Raw genomic sequence first — 22,106 nt, forward strand, 5'->3', positions numbered from 1 at the left:
GGGGTGACTTCTCGCGAGATTACGTGTCAGCAAGGTAAAGAAAATGGCAGGCTGTGCTAGCTAGGTAGCTCAGCGAATCTAAACGTAAGTGCTGAATTGCAACGTACATAGAGGGTATGCCATCCATGCCTGTGTATGTGTGTGCAGAATATAATTCCAGGTGTCTTTGTCGTTTGAGACAGTTAGCTTCGTGGTGTACTGCATTTAATACCAGGTAGAGTATCGGCTAACGTTAGCAGTTAGCTAAATTAGCAGCAGCGAACAATGTCGGTCGCCATCAGAAACAGGACTCCTCTCCCGTCTTTACGATATAACTCAGTGTTGTAGAGCTAGGACGTTTCGTTTCTGCGGTTTTACAGACGACTAGGTTCTGGTAGATACATTTGCACGGCCTAATGTTTCGGTTCTGTTTTGCTAACGTGCGTGGGTTAAATTTAGTATCGTCAGGGACATTGTGGACTGCCCTGCTTCTGCTGCTGTTGAGGAGTGTTTGCATAAATAACCCATCTGCACCAGGCCAGTTTTTGAATTTGAGCAACTGTGAAATCTGTAGGCTTTAACACAGTCACAGCTGACTAACGTTATGAAACAATAACTCAAGTAGGTCGCTGGCAAATCATCTAATCAGTCGGACAATTGATTAGATGATTAACATTAACGTATTTCTCTTAGCATCCCCCAACAATATAATGTCATTAAATGTCCACATTGGTTGAGTTAAATGTTAAAACCCTTCAGTAAGACTCTAAACATGTGGACAGCTAGCCATGACGCTCTCACATTTTAATTATCTGCAGCTGAACATAAGTGATGGGAGTCTTACTAAAATACTACATAATTAGCAGCTGTAAAATAAATGTAAAGGTCCCAAAAATGAAAATGTCACTATCAGTAAGAGTGTTAAATTGGTGGATTTTATGACCAATGCATTGACTTGCGCCCTATTAATATTTTAAAATGATTTAAAGGATGTATTTGTTGTTGAATCTATGCACTGCCTTAAGTCCTCTCTCCATAAATGTTATTATAGGTTTTTGGGTTTTTAACACCAATAGTACTACAAACCAAAGCCTCCAGAATTAGGCTGTGATTTGTAGTACTATTGGTGTTGTATATTATTATACTGTACCAACAAATGTTTCTATTATTTTGACAAACCCCTTTTAGTCGGAGGGCTCGGCTAAATAACAGAAACACTTTTAACACCAAAAACTACATCCTCCAAAAATGATCATACTGTTGAATTACCACCTTTCTGATGCTTTTTCAACATAAACTGAACATTATCATAGATATAAGAGAAATTTAGTGCAGGACTGTTATGTTAGAATACATTTGTTTTCGCCCGTGAACTGGCAAGTGAGTGCATGTTGAAGAATTATCTGTTGTTCTGTGTTTAAACTTAATTCAACTTGTCCATTAGTGAAATCGTCCTTTATGCTGTACACTTACTATTATCTATATTATCTTCTAGGTTTGGACAGTTTTGTTATCTATGGATCCCATTATGGACTCAATAGAAAATAATAATGTCACGGTTGAAGAACACAATTCAGGTACACCTGGTCTGTGAGTTACCTAAATGAACTCTTGAAATAAAGAAATATTTAATTTTTTTTTTTTTTTTTTTTTTTTTTTTTTTTTTGTGTGTGTGTGTTAATTCTGTTTGTTTCTGTCTTTCCACAGAGGAACAGCAAGGCCTGTCAGAAGAGGGGGAGTCCAGTGTTAGGCCGACATTGTCAGAGGTTAGAAAGTCCTGGGGGTTCAGACGGACCACCATTGCCAGAAGGGAGTTCATGGAAGAAGTTGGAGAGCTAAGCCACAGTCCCCCGCTTGTTCGAAGAGGCAGAAGTCGTAGAACCAACCAGACCATGGCCGAGACACGCACCACACAGAGAGCTTCTCGTTCTGCTCGGAGTGTTTTAGATGACCTCCAGTGGTCTGCCCCATCTTCGCCTGTCTCAGACAGCGGCAAGCCAGCCACAGAGGCTTCTGCAGGAGGGAACCTTGATCCCAGCTCATGGCAGGATTTTGGGTCTGCGTTCCACACTGCCTTCTCACTGCTTGGCGGGGAGGACGGTCTGTCAATGACAATGTCGGATGCACTGCCAACTACTGATATCACCGACGCTCCTAATCCACCGGTTGTGGAAGAAACTGAGGAATCTTATGATATAGATGCCATGGAGATTACACAGCCAGCTGCTCTTGACAGTGTGGCAGAAGGGGATGTAAATGATGTGATTTTGATCTCTAGTCAAGAAGAAGACAGTGATGACATGACTCTCTTACAGATCAAGGAGCAGCTGGCTTCTAGTGGCAGAGCAGCTCGAGGGGGGAAAGGTGGCAGAGGAAAGGCCAGAGGAAGGGGGAGAGGCCGAGGAAGAGGTAGGGGAAAGAGTAAAGCTCGAGGCAGAGGGAGGGGAAGAGTGGAGGACCTTCAGTCAAGCCCTGCAGTAGATGAAGACGTTGAGGAAGGGATGCTCGTTAATCCATCCGAGCAGCAGCATGTACAAGAAGAAGAAAAAGAATTAGGCAGCATTCCTGAAATAGAAAAATCACCTGTTCACATGGATGTTGCTTTGAGTCCTCCTCAGCAATCAAGCTCCTTCTGTTTAATTCTAGACAGTGATTCTGACCACATTACTAATGAAACCCCTTCCCAGTTTGATGATGCACCAGAGGAGGAGAAAGATGATGCTAAGAATATCGGAGACTGTTCACGCATATCAGACTCTGAGGGATATGACTCCAATGCTCTGCACTGTATCTGCAGACAGAAACCCAATAAGAGGTACATACTCATTTCTGGTAGCGAGGTCTCTTGGGCTGGGTTGCTGTTTCGAGGGTTTGCATACCTCAACTTTGTGTCAGTTTCTCTTCCTTATTACTGCTGTTTGCTCACTTCTCATAGGTACATGATCTGCTGTGACAGATGCCGGGGGTGGTTCCATGGTGACTGTGTTGGTATCAGTGCAACACAGGGCCGTGACATAGGGAGGAAAGGCCAAGAGTATATCTGCCCCCCTTGCACCACAAAGAAACAGAGCCAACTAGAGTCTGAGGTCCACCCACAGCCAGATCCTGAGCTTGACTTTCCTGAATGCTTAACACTAAATTCTCCTTGTGAAGAAAGGGTGGGGCAAGAGGAGCAGGAAGCCCCCAAGGTTTGAACTTTATTTGGATTTTTAAAGATGGCTCATTACCCTTAGTCAAAGCAAATTAATAATAGCTTTCCAATTTGTTTTCCTCTGTAGTTATTTTTTAGTTAGTATTTTTCTCTCATTCCTGCCTGACCGTAAATATGTTGTATTGTATCACTACTGTAATACTTGCATTATTAGTCACTGGCTACTTTGCATGAAGGAAATCTGTCCTCTGGGTTTAAGATGAGAATCTGCTTTCAGTATACTGTAGTGGAAGAGGAGGAGGAGGAGAAGGAGAAGAAGAAGAAGAAGGAGGAGAGGGATGAGCAGGCTCCTTTGACAAAGCCAGAAACTAAACCCGAAGCAGAGATGGCGACGGGCAGCACTCTTCCCCTGTGCATTGGGCCTGGCTGCTCCAAACAAGCGCTGCCAGATTCAGTTTATTGTGGCACTGACTGCATCCTTCAGCACGCTGCCGTCACAATGAAGACACTCTCTGTCCCTAAGGTGCCCAAGCCAAGAGGACGTACTCAGAGAAAGGCTGCCACAGCCACACCCACTGCAAAGGTAAGCAAATTAAACATGAAGACCGAGATCACAGTTGAGGTGTGTAGGTAAATACATGTTTTTATTGGGTCTTTACCATTATTTTTACCTGTACCCATAAATCTGTCCCAGACTCAGAGGTCAGGTCGTACGTCTAAGAGGTTGGCAGGAAAAGTGGAGGAGGAAGGTGAAGAAGAGGAGAGGATTGAGGATGGTGGAGAGCAGGAGGCGGCTGCATCTCATATAGCCTGCGGCCCCAGTCTCACAGAAGCGCAGACCACTTCCATACCATCATCTAAAATTTGCACAACGTGTATGTACCATTCAATACTCAAACACATTCAAGCAGTTTGCACACCATGCACAAAGTGCCTCTTCTGGCTTTGCCTCCCCCTTTGAATCATTACACTACGTAACGCAGTCATACACAAGCACACACTCACATTCTCTCATATACATGTTCTCTCTGGGATGACAAGTAGCAGGGGTCAGCAGTGGGTAAGTATGTTCACTTTTATAGCTCCTCTGTTGATTCTAAATGTCCAGAATACTTTGCTGAAACAATCATATCAAGTTAGGATTCCAGTAACAACAAATCACACTCCTTTAAACCAATCTCAAAACTGAAGAAATCCTAAAAGAGAAACACACAAAGTGTGTTTGCTGCGTAGTTCTGGCTAGGCAGGATGCTTCGCTGCGTTCGGTATCCATACACGTTCTCACAGAAAATCACATATGCCAGTCAATGAATAATGAACACAAGGTGGAAGCAATGTTTTGTCGGCAGTGATCTCTCGTTCACCAAACATACTTGCACAGTGACCTACGCTTTTGGCCTTTGAAGAACTACTAATTCTTGGAAGCGTTTTATGGTTTCATTTTCTGCTTTTCTATCATGAAATGCACGTGTTTCATAATGTGCTGCTCAGACTCATCATGAGAGGTGCTTATCATTTTGAAAAACCATACAACATCTTTTAAGTTTTGTTTCTTCATGCACTAATAATCAGTTGCAGGACATATAGTCATTAATGGATATAGAGACAAGCTTTTTGCAAACATAGTGAGGGAGGACCAACAGTGTCATAATCGAAACTGAGGAAATAAATAAATGACTTATATAATATTACAATATATTTATTATTTACTTTCGTATTAATTCCCCTCATTCTTTACTTTCCCATATATTGTCTGTTATGTTTAATCCATTTAATGACATATAAACTTAGTTATTCAGTCACTTCTTACTTCACCCTTATTTCTTTTTTCATTAGTTTTTTATTATGGAAGATTTGGTCCTCCATTTATATAAACACACTACATTTAACCACTATATTTTATTATACAAATACATAAATATTTTAGGATCCATTATATGAAACAATTTTGTGATGCTTAGTTGTTCCTCAACTTAAAATCAAGCACAGCAAACTAAATATATTTGTTATTTACAATTTAATAAGGAAAAATAGATTTATCTAAACAATGACGGCAGTACAAAGTCATCTTTTCCAGCTGTTATAAAGTAGTAAGTGTCTTTTTTTCTTTTTTTTGTTGTTGACATTTTTAAGCATTCTGTAGCTCTGCTGTGGCTGCTCTTCTCCTGGTCTAACAGTGTAATTGCCACAATACTTAGTATGCCTTCCTCACTGGCCTTGAGTCTCCAACACATCAAACTATCAAACCCACAAAGCTCCCTGGTGCCACTGAAACACAGGCTATGTGAAGCCTGCTTATTAGTGTCCCATGTTTTGTCGCTCAGGCTGCTCATTTTTCAGATGTTCAAGCATCACTCCATCTGGATGCATTTCTTGTTCCGACAGCTGTCCGACGCCTCCAACAGGCAGCATCTTGCTGATTTGTGTAGTTACTTTCCCGTTGTTGGGAAAGTAATTTGCGCTTATCTCTTATTTTTGCACATAGTCCATAAAATGCACTTCATTACACATGCATACAGCATTTGACAACTACTCTTCTTCGTATGTAATCTTCAACAACTTTCAGGGCTCTCAAAGAAAATATATTTTTACATCGTTATTGCTGCAGCCTCAAGTGCCTTATCCATCGACACTTCGCACACTAACACACACTCTTGGGCACTCATTACACAGACACACCTGTATTAGGCTGGGAAGGATCCTGAGTTAATAGGAATGGGCAGCGGATATGGAGGAGGCGGAAGAGTTGACTTCTTGGTGCTGCAGAGATGCAGAGGGAGACTGGAGGATTCATCAATACAGATGTTAGAATGAGGGTCCATCTGGAGTTCACTGGACATTGAAGAAGAGATTAGTTGTCCTGTTTCCATGAAGAAGATCCAAGCTTCTGCTGGTCACAATCGGTATAATACTCCATTCCTCTGAGCCTCTTGGACAAGACTTCACCCTGCTGCATATTAAAAATACATATTCACAAACATGCACACAAATCCAAGATTAAAGGTTTACGTATTTTTTTGAGTGTGGTTATAGTGCTAGATAACCCTGTTGCATTTAGTCCAGGATAATGGTATGAATACAACGGTTCTAAATCCCCACATACTTTTGCTCACACACACACACACGCATATGCTTCCACATTCCTCATATGTTCATAGAAATACACAAACAACAGCAAACCACTCTGATTTATAATCATTTCTGCTTCCACTGAAGACTGACTTGAGGTCGGCATCTTTTTTTTTTTTTTGTCCCCAACCTTCATAACAACTTTGGATCTTCGTCTCCTTATCTGCGATTTAGTAAAATCAACTATATGGCCCGTGGCAAGAAGACAGCAAGTCTGCATTTTATGATGATGTCCATTTTTACACACAGATGATCAGAATGTAGTTACAAAATTTGTTTACCAAATCAAATAGCCCGGATGTCAGTAACATGCAGCCCACAGACGTCTGCCATTACAAATAACATACTTAAAACAAAACCACATAAAACTGTTTAGCAAAGCTGTTAAAATAACCTAAAGCCAAGCTTTACTGTTAGGAGAGGAACTGTAAAGGGAACTATATATAGGGTGTTAGCCACAGATAAATCACACGCTTTGATTAATCATTTTGAAAAATCACACATCTCAAATATTTCTGCTGCTACACCAATACAGTTTAAGCATATTCTATCTAGTTTGTGGTGTTAAAAAAACTGCATGTATTTTAACTATCGTTTTACATAATTCACACCCCTCATAATTTTGATCCAAATTTACTAGAACTTGCCAACCAGTAAATGGTCTGAATGAAAGCTGCAGTTTTTTCCGCAATGATGTGATACAGTTCACCTCTTTCACACACCTCATGTTGCTAGAAATTTTGAAGATGAAAGTCTTGGTGCATAAGAAGATGTATGACAAACACAACAAAGCCTTTGGGTGGATCAACCTTGCCAACGTAGAGAATTTTCTTGGAGTTTGAAAGAGTGATCGGGACGGACTGTGCTTCACAGGATCAAAATATCAAACGTGAGGAACAAAAAATAAAACCGATAAGTGAGCTTTCTTCAAAATGTTTGCTGTAGTTGTCCATGAAAACACTGGGTGGATACTGGTTGCAGGCACCTCTGCTAGACACCTCATGAAGCTCCTCTGAATGTGCAGCTATGAGGTGCTGGCACATTTCCAGAGAAGGTCCTGAGTGAGCTGCTGGCTCCAGGCGCTGGTCACATCTCCAGCTGTTGTGCTGAAGGGCGTCACACAGTTTGTAAATGGGGTTGAGGTCAGGAAATGATGCAGGCTGAGACAGCATCTTCACACCAGTTTTTCCTCGGGGCAGTCGTGACCACAGCAGCTGAGTGCGGCCTGAGGCATCACATTGCCGCAAAAATTCATCTCTGCAACAACTGACATTATGGAACTCAGGAGATTTGTGACCTTTACTCCTGCATGTCTAATTAGGAGCTTTGATAAGATGAGGGGCTGTTGCTGCACATCAAATCCCTCCTAGTCAACTTTAGTTTTGTGACTCACCATGCAAATTGTGCTGCTGGACATTAAGCAGTTGAGAAGATAACTGTAGTTCCCACTTATGATAAAATGTTTATTTTCCGTCAGTCCATCCATCCATCGGTTAACAAAATAAAGGAGTGTGTCCATACAGATGCATTGTATGTACAGTTAAACTGTTAACATCCATGTCCAAAAATACTTAGCAGGCCCATTTGATTCTGATTTGGTATCCAGATGGAAATAAGAAAACCTCTGAGGGACTTTGAAAGATGGTTCATTGTTGGTGGATGGATGGCAGGAGTTTGAGTCACAAAAATGACTCATCACTATTCAATTAGGAACTTTGACAGAAGTGACATTACAGTTTTGATCTATGGGAAAGACGGCAGTCACTAGGGTCAGAAAACATGGTGAACAGCACACGTTTAATGACCAACTGATCTTCCAGTAACTTGAGTGTAAATGTGAAGTGTGATCAGATTGTGTGAGCAAGTACAGTTCGTTAACAAGTACTTAAGAGACAGAAAGTATAGCAGCGCTGCAATGAAAAAGCACCTAATTACAAAGATGAAAGCATATTTGAGGTTTATCGACGCTGAAATGATGTGGAAAAGAAGGATTTGGTTTGATGAGTCCTCTTTCACCATATTCTCAACAATTGCCTGGCGTACACCAAGAGAATGATACTGGTCTGCATGCGTGTCCCCTGCAGTGGACCGGTCTGGTGGCTCTTATGCTTCAGGGGGCATTTTGTGGGCATGTTTTGGATCCAGTGGTCCCGTTAGAGAAAAGGGTCACTGTAAATCAATCTAAAGTTTGCCTAATAGGTAATTTTTATCCGCAAGGGAATGGTCTTTTCCAGGAAGGCGGTGCCTCTTTCTATGGGGTGCACAGGGTCAATCAGTATGAAAGTGATACAAATCATATGCTGTGGCCTTCATAGTTACAGATCTTTATCTAGTTGAACACCTGCAGTATGTGAGCGATGGTGCTCTCCACTGACATCAACACATCAAATGAGAGAGTGTTTTTTGCACGACTACTCGTCCATCCCTCCCTTCGAGTTTTAGACACTTGTAGAATCTGAATCAAGGAGCGTTGAAGCTGCTCTGGTGGCACACTTGAGACAATGATGTATTTTCTTTTGATTTGTCACCAGTTTCTATGTACAGATAAATTTGTAGCTCAGTCCACATTACAAGCATCTAATTTCCAGAAAATTTAACATGATTTTTGCACCTTACGCAAAAGGTTAACCTCATATCACAAAGCTGGTTCAGGAAATTAATTTAATCCCCCGCTTCTCTAATATAACCCTTAATTTCCCAGTTGTATTTAAGATTGAATTTTTGTCATTATTGTATTGAAAGGAGAACAGACTACACGTCAAATTCAGCAAAGGCTTCATGAGTGGATGATCGGGTAGTGATCTCGTCTTTACATTTATTTAAACAAATTGATCGGGACGTAGACGGATATAATTTTGTATCTTAATCATCCACTTTAAAATGGTGATGGATTACAATACAGCTGTAAAAGACTTGTAATCTAATTGTCATAGAATATTTTATAAAAATGCACCGGTAAAGTGAAGCTGTAAACCTCACTGTTCAGTCTGAAAATGGATTCATGTACATCGTACAGTTTCTGTCATTAGGTTGTTTTACCTTCACCAGGACTGAAGGAAATTTAAGATGCTTCGAAAGATTTCCCTCTTCAGCTGTCATTTTAGTGAAAACTTGAGTCAGTTAATTTTGGCCTTTCTCTATAGATTGGTGCACCTTTCTGAAAACATGGAAAAAGGCATACATATGCACGTGGAATCGATTGAATATGCCATTAAGTTAAAGGGAAACAAAAGTAAAAATAAGTATTTTTTGGTTGGTAATCCTGCATACTACGTGTAGAGGTAACAGATGAAGTTTTACACACTGGTGATTACATATTACTCATATTTGTAGATTTCCATAAGGTCACCCGGGACATTAACCGTAGACCAAAAGGGTGCCCATAAGAGTTGAGTTTTACTCATAGATACATTTACAACATATTTCTTATTGCTTCCTAAAATTGACATTATACTTCCCTTCAAACTGCAAACAAAATACCAATGCAAACAAAATCCTGTTCCACAACTATCGGTAAAAGTCAAACTGTCTGCTCAGCTGATAATTTGTTAAAGGTGGCGCCTTAATTTTTAACATTTTTGTTAAACAAATCTTGACTATTTGAACCAAGGCCCATTTTCTTCTGCCTTTTGTTTTTTCATCTTTCTTCCTCCTCCTCTGACTTTAGTTTAAATCTTTTTCTGCGCTGCAAAACACAAACATACAATGAAACAGAAAGGCCTTGTTGGACTGTGACTATAGTGTCTCTACAATACCTGGTGTGAGCTGCACAGACGCCATTGTACAAATCTATACAATGTGCCTGTTGCTACAGTCTGTAGGGTCTATACTGAATTGCACTGATTCTTCCCATTCTAAACATGTGCAAGTCGGCTGCTGTAGGGTGACAGACACCCGGGTACTGAGTAACAGGCTGAACTGGATATGTGACACTCAGGTTGCCAATAGAGTATACTACTTACACATGTACCTAGCTCATTATCTACTTTTGTAATACATGTATGTTTTTTGTGAGGTTATTTGTGGTTCCTCCAGTTCTCCTGTGACATTGTCCACAGACTGAGACTGTGTTGCATGCTTTTTTAGACTTTTAGACTTAATGTGCTGTGAACTATTACATTTGCACATGTACGAATCACATGAGGCAGTGACTTGAAATGTGTTTTCACACGTAGTCAGGAACAAAGTCTACAGTCTTTATCCTATCTTTCCACTCTGATACCTTCCCTGGACGCAGGAGCCCTCGCACATAATGCAATATATCATTCCATCAGTGTTATTATTATAATTATTTTTTTTTTGTTGGCAAATATATTATGTAAAGCCATTAGGCAGGGTCTGAGAGAAGCTTTCACTTAGGGCTTTTTGACCAACAGTGAAACGGTTTGGTTTCTGTTTTCGAATTAGTTTTGACAAATATAGATTTGTTAGAAACCTAAAATACTATTTCCCAGCAAGAACCACTTGTCTGTTGGATCCAAACGGGAAACATGACTACGCTGGTGTCGTGAATGCCTGCTACCTACTGCCTGCTACCTACTGCCTGCTCATCTGAAGAAACTCAACTGCTCGTGTCATCAAGAATATCTGCTGGATTTCAGGAGAAGCTGGAATGATCTACTTGGAAAAGCAAAGCGTATGCAAAACTTGGTGACGTGTTGGCAAAGGCCAGGTTTAGCCACCTGCTGGACTGGAGCATGTTGTGGTCGAAGTGCAACGGTTCAGTACGAGGTGATTGATTCTACACAGCTGCTGCGTCAATGAGAAACAAATGAGAATGAGAAACAAACCGATTCTCAGTTGGTCACAAAGCCCTATCTAATAGCTGTTTCTGTCTTCTAATACCATGATCACAGTTTCACAATACTGATGACTTGCCACACACTTAGCACAATGCTGGCTTTTCTGTATTCACAACTTGCACATGACTAATCTGCTCACATGATGCCAAAATAGTTTTTGGAGCAAAGTCCTGTCAGGGTTCACTGGAACAAAATGCACCCATACACTTTTTCTCACAACACATCAATAGAAAATTGAGCACATTTACTTTGTAGTGAAGTAATCCTTGATTTAAATGTTTCATACAGTGGATTGCGTTCCTTCCTACAGTGTACCTTTAGTCCCAAGCTTGAGTGCAGTGTGATCACAGTGTGGTGTAGCTTGCATGGCATAGGCATGTGGCTTCTCTTGATGTGTGTTCGCAGGAGTAACATCTCATTATGGTACAATCATTTATTTGCTATATTATAATTCAGTGCACGCATCTAAGAATTTAATTTTGAGAAGTGTTGGAGTGGTGATTTAAGAAATTTCTGAGGAAGACACACATTTTAAAAGAGAGGTGTTTCCAGTAATGTCAGACTTTAAAACCAGTTTTCAGATTTCTTTTGGATCTTGATTTTAGCTCAGTGCTGCATCTTAAATCGTGTAATTGCTGTTTATCCGTCACATGCATTTGTAATCTTCAACAGTGTATTTCAGCACATCAGGGCCTGAAACATTTAATTGTGCAACACAAGCACCCCCTACTGGTCAAAAAAGAAATGTGCAACCAAAGAGACAGTCGCACAATCTTCTCCTTGTTTATCTTCCTAACAGTGATACTAGATGGACTATATCTAAAATATACATAGCATATATTGGTTAACCTAAAATATTAATTATTAAATATTACTCATACTTAACCTCTGAATTGAAGGTTTCAATAATAAGATATAAACAATTAAAATCAAATCTCTAAATCTTAATAGAAAAAAAATACTTCTACAGGCGAGGTGGTTAGCACTGATGTCTCACAGCAAGAAGGTCCCAGGTTTGAATCCATGACTGGGCCTTTCTGTGTGGAGTTTGCATGTTCTCCCTGTGTCTGCGTGGGTTCTCTCCGGGTACTCTGGCTTCCTCCCACCATCCAAAGACATGCTGGTTAGGTTAACTGGTGATTCTAAATTGGCCGTAGGTGAGTGTGAATGGTTGTCTGTCTCTCTGTGTTAGCCCTGCGATAGACTGGCGACTTGTCCAGGGTGTACCCCGCCTCTCGCCCGATGACAGCTGGGATAGGCTCCAGCAGACCCCGCGACCCCTAACAGGAATAAGCGATTACAGAAGATGAATGAATGAATGAATGTAGAATACATAAAATACAAATTTAATTTGTGATTAAATAGGCAACAAAATCTTCCAGTTTCTCAAAACTATTGAGCCTAATATATAAGTATACGCTTGACATACACAAAAGCCTTACTGTTTATTGTCATTGAGCTAAAATCCCATGAAAATCACATGCCACATTATACAGTTTATTGTGGCTCATGACTAATTCCCAGAGTAAAGAGTAGCCTAAATGCATTGCCACATTGTCCTGCCTTGATTTCTTCTGTGGTATCATAGCTTTCTTCTCTCCTGGTTTTATAAATGAACTACCAGTTTGTTCTCTTAATGTGTCACAAAGTAATACGTTGTTACTGCATATCCAGCTGTGTTTTAAAAACATTTTCTACGACATTTTCCAAATTTAGCTTAATAAACATATATACACTGATCAGCTATAACATTATGACCACCTGATAATAATCATTGGGCAAGTGAATAACATTATCATTAGCGTGGTACCTGTTAGTGGGTGCGATATATTGGGCATTAAGTACAGTTGATGGAAAATTTGAAGTGGAAAGAATCGAGCAAGTTTGACGAGGGGTCAAATTGTGATGCATAGACGACTGGATTAGAGCATCTGCAAAACTGCAAGGGTGTTCCTGGTCTGCAGTGGTCAGTACCTATCAAAAGTGGTCCAAGGAAGGAAAAGTGGTGAACTGGCAAATGGACAACCAAGGCTCCGTGACAGATGTAAAGAAGGAAGGCTGGCACATGTTGTCCGATCCACAAGAACGCATAGTGCATTAAAGTTTGTTTTGTGTGGGGCTGTGTAGCTGCAGCTGACCATTGGAACTGGACAAAGACACAATGGAAGAAGGTGACCTGGGCAGATGTATCACGTTTCCGCTTCTTTGGGCAACAAATGGCATCCGAATGCAAGGAATTGATGCTTATTCTGCAACAATGCTCAAGTGGTGGTATGTATCAAAGTAACATCTGCACAAATTCCAGGAACCAAGTTTCCCAGAGGAGCATTACACCATATCGAGACCTTCAACGTTATTCACTTAACCATTTGGTGGTTTTAATGTGGCTGATGTGTACATACATGTGTGTAATTGTATAAAACAGCACTACCAACATAGAAAAAAAGTCACTCCAGCAGAAACAGTGTTAACAGTTCATAAAACAGTGACATAACTTCTGCCCCAAGTAGCAACCTCTGGGGCTGAAACCTGAAGCCAACATATTGCCAAATATTGCAGTTCCTCAAGTGGCCACTTGAGGCTTGCTCCAAAAGTAAGTCAATGCCCTTGATCTCGCGTGCTAAACTGACCTGCTCTACACCAGAAGTAAGCATGTTTACATGCAGTTTTATCAAGGCTTAAAGTTCTGTGGCGCTGTGAGTGACAGTTGGGTGCCCACAGCTTAGTAGCTGTCCATCAACAGCCAGGAAGCTGGTTGTCAGGTACTGCCAAGATGGCAACAGTTGTTGCCACACAGATTGAGCTTCAAAACATCTCCTCAAGAAACCTATGGATCACATCACGGAGGGTTTGTCCATCTTTATGTACAGTCAGGAATGTGTACCCATATTCACAGAACACTATAACACGAGACATACAATGAAAACTTACCTCCACTGTCAGTTGTGAAATGTTTTTGCTATAGTCTAGTTTTGATAGTTGTGTTTCTTTGTGTGTCATTGATACCAGCTTCGTGCGATTTTCTGTTGACTGTCATGTCTGGTGACCAGGGTCTATAGGGAAAGAAATCTGTCTACAACTTGAGACACTGTCTAGTAGCCTGCTACAAGTTCAAGAGGTTGATTTGAGGCTGGATTACCCATCAAATCTGACAGTTGCATCACTGCTGAATAAAATGTCACTGATCGTAGTGCAGCTTTAAAAAGGAAACCCTCCTGACAAACGTTGGACATATATTTTATTAATTTTTTACACTTGTTTACATAATGTGATGGCTCAGTCACTCAGAAACAGAAAGCTGAACACATATATATGTTTTATTTTTAGTTGTCTTGTAATCTAGAGAACATGTGAAACAGGTATTGGTTAGTATTCATCAATTCAGATTGTGAGTTTTTCGTTGTGCTTAAAGTTCTGTGATTAGCTGGGCCTAGGTATACAGTGTGGATGGAGTTTTTTTCTGATCTCATTGTAGATTGAAAAACTAATTAGATAATTGGAAATATGCAAACCCCGAAAACGGCTCTAAAGGGATACATAGGAATGTGTAGTAAAGAACAATGATCTGGAAATGTATTTAGTGAGGTTAGTAACAGAGAAAGACATGATAGTAGGATGTGGAAGTACATGTAGACTTTCAGTTGAGTCTTCTTAAACATCCTGAAGCTCAAGATGATGAACGTGAGATGGTGACTTGCAATTCTCTTTAAACAACATCCCAGGACTGATGGGCTCTAACAAAGATCACTTTGTTATGGTGACTGTGGGAGAGTAGAAGTGACGGAAATGATCAAAAGGAGAATAAATAGCATAAATGTATTTGTTGTGTTTTTCTAAATATTTATTTATAGCATAGATTCCGTATCTCTTTAATTGTGTGCAGTAGTTTTATGCCAATGTGTATTATGAGCAGTCAAACAAGTAGTGCATCATACCTTAAAACCATACTTACTGAGACCATTGTTTTTGTCCCAGTGCACATTTTAATGTGATATCTTCTCTTTAACTACCTTTGCTCACTGGTACCGCGGTTGTATCGAATTTATCATTGTATTTATATATATATATATATATATATATATATATGTAGATGTTTACATGCTAAAGCGGCAATCCATAATTTTTCTTTTTACTTTTTCCTCCATATTCCTGACCATAATTAAATATACAGATCATCTATATTCATGAAATTCAAGTTTGAGGTTTTTGCTGGATCTCCTTACGACCTGTGAAAACAAACCTTGTCTTTGACTCATAAGCACACAGTCACACAAACCCATATAGATTCATCGTTCGTAGAAGATGGGTGCTGAAAGTAATGAATACTTTCTGTTTATCGGCAGCTTAAAGCAAAAAAGAGAAATGTCTCCAGATGATGCTCTAAATCTGGATCATTCGCTTTCTTCCCATGTTCAAAATTATTGTGCTGGAAGTCTGTTTATTTTTGAATACATCATACTGCACATAATTAGTTCTTGTAATGTAGTTACTGCTTGACACTGACACTGCCTCGGTGTGGTTTCCTGGTACACAGAAGTGATCTCTACGTTGACAAAAGTAAAAAGTACAGACCACTTTTAACCCAATATAATATATGTTCCTTCTGTGTAACTGATGTGAGGTTACACTGCATCTCCCAAAGGTTCAGTAAAATTGCTGCGTCTCATAAACTCACACCTCTGTGCTCATACATATCTAATAGCTGTAGCTCATAGTTTGGTTCTCTCACTGTTTACATCATGTTTGCTTGTTCTCCCTGTGTTTGTGTGTGTTTCCATACTTGCTTTCAGACATGCCTGTTCGTTATTAGTAACATTTCACACACATTATCTTGACGCCCGAACTGCTGTTACCTGTTGCTCATTCATAGTTACCATGGGTCAAATTCAGATGATATGGTTTCATCAAAGTAAGTGAAGTCCCCCCATCCAGCAAGGATTGGTCCTCTTCAGTACACAGGCTTCCTCAGAGACAGACTGTCATATAACTGTCATAAATCCTCAAACACGTGACAATTTATGGCATTGGCTACTAGTCCACTGCCCTGTGGTCTTGAGGTTGCTTAGTATTTCTTTGCATTTGGCGTTGATCAATATAGACACAGTTGTGCTATGTGTAACCAAAGAAACAATTTATTATACTTACAGTACTAATGTGTTATCTTATGCTGCATAGTACCACAAGGGACCATATCCACAAAGCTGTTAAGATACACAAAACTGTGTGCACACAAAGTATATGCTAGGTTATAAAGCTGGGTGTATGCCTGGTCCTGTTTTCTATATTTCAGTCATTGTAGATGGGTGCACACATGTCCACTCCCACAGTACACCGCAAATAACCACCTTTACTTGTTTGTTTACATATTGATGTCATATCTCGTCAGACCTGTCAATGACAACAACGGCAAGGAAAGACTGGCTGTCATTAAAAGCTGTGATGATCTATAGGTCCTGCACCATTTATCATATGTCGTATGCTTCTGTAATCCATCACTTTTCATCATTATTTATAAAGTTATACAGATTAGGATGAGATGAAAACAAAATAATGACTCTTATGTTGTTTTAAATTCAGTTTACAAACACAGCTTTGAGATTTTACGAATCTGCTGTGTAGATTAAATTTCTTATATTTAATCTCTTCTGTAGAAAAGACTGTAGAAAAGCATTTGTACAGCTGGACTGAAGTACACACGAAGTGTGACCATCTGCATTTCCCATTACAATTTTATGAATACCGTCTTATGAGTGGGAAATGTGTGTACTCGGTTATTGTGCATATGCATCATTTATACATCTGCTCCTGGGTGTTTTAACAAAAATCTAAACTCAGTGTGACACTGAAGATGTAGACACCTGGCCACAAATATGTATATAAAACATTTGCATATTTTCTTCACGTTAAATACAATATCCTTTTATTGGGTATTATTAATAACCTGTGGATTTGTCATTACATTTTACTTGAGATTTAAAAAAAAATTCATATTAACTCTGTCCTCAGTGGTACGATACAGTCACTTAAAACTTTGCTCAGCAAGGTGACGAATATAAATTTACATTCAAAGATATACATGTATAAATACAGACATTTCATTTCTATGCTAAAGTTGCAATCCATAATTCATAATGTGTATATATATATATATCAATCACCATCTTCCTTGTCTATAATTTAATATACAAACTCTATATTCACGAAATGCCAGTTTCAGGTCTGTGCTGGGTCTAGTGATGTATGGCAGAAAACCTTTTTGCTGCCCAGCAAACCATTTTACTTCATTAAATGTTTGTACAGATCGTGGTTATTTCGTTTGGATTTCACACAGAGGAGCTTGTGTTGTAATGATGGTCACGGGGAACCAATATGTTGTGTAGCCAATTCTTCCTCCTTACACCATGCGTATTTTCTATATTCTATGGAACAGACAGTTACACACACCACAGTGTTTGACAGGTGGCTGTATGTGTGATGTTACTCATACAAATAGAAATGACAAACTGCTACTATAGTTCAGTTGTTCAGAAGCACTATTTAGCTGTGTGGGTGAATGAACTGAGTGGACTTGAATTATCAAGATCAAACATATTGGCCTTTCCCACATCATTCATAAAATTCTTAATGGCTGTAAGGTAAAACAATAAAAGGCAGCAATAGTACAGAACAACAAAATAGACAACTCTCATTCAACAAAATAGGATATTTTTGCACAGTAGGAGCAATTGCATTAAAAGGCCAGCACAATACAGAATAATAATAGAAGCAAGTTGGATGTTAGATCCAACCAGAGAGCTGTTAAAAGTTTTAAACTGAATTCACTGTAAGAGACAATGGGACAGCTGCTAGGTGGGATCCTAAACTACACATGTCTGTTATCACTCCAGATGTGTTGGTGGATTCCACATGTAGGACTGTAATATTTTATAACACACTGCAGATATTCACTGTCGAAACAAGTGTTTATCTGTCCTTCCACATCCAGCATCATTACAAAGTCATCAATCCATAACCAAATGTTTTGTGCTTTACAGATTTAGAGATTCCTATTTAAGGTAGCAGTTTTATTAATAAAATAATCTTAAATGCTACAATGGTAGCACAAATGGACAAATATGCCAATACTGATGTGAAGTCTTCAGTGTTTGTGTGCAGTTAGTTATTAGAGCATCCCAATCAGTTTCTCAGATATTACAATTACTTCTTCTCAGTTTTTATTCAACATAAAACACACCACAGAAATTAATTTGAGTTATAATCAGGATGTATTTAAATGAACGACCTGTGCTAATGTTCATATTGGTTCTTGGCAAACAAACATGTCTTCTAATACACATTGCATCTTCAAAGTACATCACTTGGTAGCATTTAGTATTGGTATTTAATCCAGCTGTGAATTATTTTAACACTGAAATAAAATAAAATAAAGTAGTTCTGTAAAGTTTACTAACTAAGAGAAGCGAGGTGGTCTCTGAATTATTCAGTACAAAATTGAAAGGCACCACCAGTATTGGGTTGCCTGACTGGGAAAGCCATTTTATTTTATTTATTTATTTATTTTACAGATTTGATCAGAAAGGCATTTTTGATTTATTTCTTTGGATGCCACTAATGTGCACATGTGGTGTGTCATGTCACATTTAACAGATAGTCCTTTCCCATCACATTAACGAATATGCATTGATGTTCTTTTTTTTTCCTAACAGCTAAAAAGGACAGCATAAATGTAGAGGCTGAAAGTGAGACTGTATCACCTTCAAACCAATGTCAAGAGGACCCATCAACAGATTCAACTGTCCTTCCCCAGCCTGCAGCTGAGGCAGCTCCACCACAAAGCTGCACTCAAGAAAAAGTGAAGGAGCCAGTAAATGGGGGTGTCTCAAAGCAGAAATCTGCACAATCAGATCCCTCATTACCACCCGCTGCTGCAAAATCTAGCCTGTCTGCAGACACATTTCCAACCACCTCATCTCTCAGACATCATGAGACCGGGGCCCTCATGGTCAGTAAGACCACCTACGTCATACCAAAGAAGCAGTCTGGATCTCAGTCTCCATCCAGCCAGGCGTCAGCCTCGGCATCATGCCAGAAGCCTCCTTCAGCCCCCACGCTGCCGAACGAAACACGAAATCTTCCTGTGTCACCTGCACCCAGTGCGCCCTCTTCCAGACCTTCTCAGCCCAATAACCAGGTCAGACAGAGCATCCAGCGCTCCCTCACTGGCATCCTGTTCAAAAGGTGAGAATTTCTTCTCAGGCTTCAGTGTGCAAGCCAATTTTTAAAGATACACATATAGGTATAGTAATGTTTCTAGGAGCAAAATTGTAAGAGACATCTATTAAAGTGAATAGAATTATCAGCATATAATAATATACTCTGGGCAGAAAGATGCACCATAAATTCACCACCACTCATTTTCTTTCCCATCCTCATTTCAGTTTAATTTTCTTAAAGTTATCACATTTTGGAATTAGCAACCTCCAACTTAAAACTTTTTTTTGCACTCGGAATTTATAGCCGTTCCACTGGCAAATAAAAAATAAAATAAACATTGCATCTTAATCTGACAGAGCATTGATACGCAACAAATTTGTTAACTAACTTCCCTTTCCTTTGTTAAGGGTGTGTGAATGTGAGGATTTGGAGATGACAGAAAGTGAGGCTGCAAAGCTTGTCGCAAGCATTGAGATGGAAATGTTCGACATTTTTCGCAATACAGACAGCAAATACATGAACAAGTACAGGACTATAATGTTCAACCTCAAAGACCCAAGAAACAAGGTTTGTTGAAAGCTGTTACAGCACATTTCAATTGTATGATTTTTGTTCGTATTTAAATGTGATATTCCAGATGAGGTTGTGCATTAGGTAATTTATATTTTTAGCAAATTAATCCCAGTCCTGTTTATTTTTCCCCCTAGGGTTTGTTGTACCGAGTTGTACATGGAGATATCACTCCCTTCAGACTGGTCAGGATGAGCCAGAAGGATATGCAGGCTACTAAGACCCCTGAGCCAAGTGTGAAAGAAACAACTGAGGTAAATGGTTGTAGGTGTAAAATACAATAAAATCAGAATTTATGCCTCTGTGTGTTAAGAGTCGAGTGGCAGTTTTGTCAGAACTGATTATCTTTGATTGCTTCTTTGTATCTAGGTTAAGGATGGAGCTGCTAAAGTAACAAGTTTTCAGAAGCCTGAAGCAGTGAAAGTTGACTTACCCAGTTTGAATCCTGCTAGACTGGGTAGAAAACCTGAAAGCACGGTGTGTACCTATCTCATTTGTAAATTTTCATTGTCATTAAACTGTCTCCTCTGCTCCTTAAAGGCATCTTTTGTGAAAGATAGATGCTGTGATATCTATATTAAGTATTGTTGTTTGTGTTGGTATATGTTGTTTCCCAGGAACGGAAGCTTCCTCCTCCTGCTCCCAAGACCAAGTCAAGTCAACCAAGCCAAGGCAGTGCCATGCCAGATATAATGTCCTGCATGCTTAAAGACACAACATCAGAGCATAAAACTCACCTCTTTGACCTGAAATGCAAGATATGCACAGGTGAATTAAAAAAAATGTTTGCCCAATAGATGCAATAAATGCATATTTCCCAGTTGACATTAATGTCCAGTGATCAGCTGTTGTTATATTTAGTTGTTCAAAGTAGTTTTGTCATTCCTTCCTAAAGGCCAAATGCTTGCTGTGGAAGAGGAGGAACCTGCAAAGAAAAAACCCAAGGTAGCTGTATCAAGAGAGAAGCGTGAACAATCTTGGAAGAAGTCTGCAGGAGATGACTCCCCTCTGCGGGCGCCACCTGACTCCCCTGACATGGATTCTCCAACATCTTCCCTGGAGACTTCATCCTGCCTTTTTATTGACGCTCCTGCATTGACTATAGTAGAATCTCCTGCTTCCCCTATAAAGGATTCTCCTGCATCTCCTACTTTAGAGTCTCCTGCTTCCCCCATCACTGAGTCCCCTGCGTCCCCAACTCCAGACACTTCTAAAGCTACTGCACGAAAGAGAGCATATACACCAGTTGTAATTCCAGCTGTCTCTACTGTAACAATCACAAGGCGTGATCCCCGCACTGCAGCAAGCAGGTCCGCAGCTTCATCAAGTAGCACCTCCGGTTACATTAACACGACCCACAAACAAGCAGCTCCTTACGCCCCTGTTAAAGAGACCACAGCCTCACACTCCCTAAAACCAACAGCAAAAACATTACCAAAATCTATCTTAATGAAGCCATCTTCCACCTCAGATCCCAGGCTTTATGGTACATCCTCAAGGTATTTAAAAAAATGTGGAATTATTTAAAAGTCCATTATTTATTTATTTTGTTTGTGCGTGGATATGATTGGTATTGTGCTTCTGTGATTTCCGTTTCAGGGCCTTGATTTCTGAATCCTCAGCTGATGGCGAGACAGCTCAGTTCCTGGCTAAACAAGACATACTGTGGAAAGGCTTTGTGAACATGCTCACAGTAGCCAAGTTTGTCACTAAGGGATATCTGGTTTCAGGATCTGCAGAAAATCTTAAAGCGGTATAGTAATGCGAAATTAATAACTTTGGTTCATTGGGCTGCAACAAAAAGGTCTGTTGTTGTCTTATTACAAATGAATTAAAATCTTTTATCCTGATTTTTCTGTGTTGTGTAGGATCTACCTGATACCATACAAATCGGAGGTCGAATAATGCCTCAAACAGTGTGGGACTACGTTGCAAAACTAAAGACCTCTGTTACAAAGGCAAGCAATATATCATATAAAAGAAATATATCATATCTTTTATCCATATTTCCATGTTTGTCCATATATCTGTATCTTGTAAAATGTTTATTTTTATGTGTCTTTTATTCTGCTTATTAGGAGTTGTGTGTGATCCGGTTTCACCCTGCAACAGAGGAAGAAGAGGTGGCCTATGTCTCCCTGTTTTCCTATTTCAGCAGCAGAGGTCGTTTTGGTGTGGTCGCCAATAACAGCCATTCCATCAAGGATGTATACCTTGTCCCACTCAGTGCAAAGGAATCAATCCCCTCCATACTACAACCT

General features: G+C 39.7%; 1 protein-coding gene across 1 annotated transcript; it reads left to right on the top strand.

Annotated features, from left to right (window-relative positions):
* Positions 1–7: 7 nt before the first annotated feature.
* LOC311494204 (death-inducer obliterator 1) lies at positions 8–21,604 on the top strand (the record flags this gene model as incomplete). Its single annotated transcript, XM_084553129.1, has 13 exons — positions 8–84; positions 1,475–1,556; positions 1,687–2,794; positions 2,915–3,167; positions 3,408–3,713; positions 3,825–4,005; positions 18,768–19,299; positions 19,683–19,842; positions 19,983–20,099; positions 20,215–20,322; positions 20,463–20,613; positions 20,741–21,344; positions 21,445–21,604. Exons 2-13 carry the CDS (start codon positions 1,496–1,498, stop codon positions 21,602–21,604), a joined length of 3,741 nt encoding a protein of 1,246 aa, XP_084409255.1. The 5' UTR covers positions 8–84; positions 1,475–1,495.
* Positions 21,605–22,106: the final 502 nt, after the last annotated feature.

The sequence above is a fragment of the Chelon labrosus genome (genome assembly GCF_963514085.1).
Source record: "Chelon labrosus genome assembly, chromosome: 10".
NCBI classification, from domain to species: domain Eukaryota; kingdom Metazoa; phylum Chordata; class Actinopteri; order Mugiliformes; family Mugilidae; genus Chelon; species Chelon labrosus.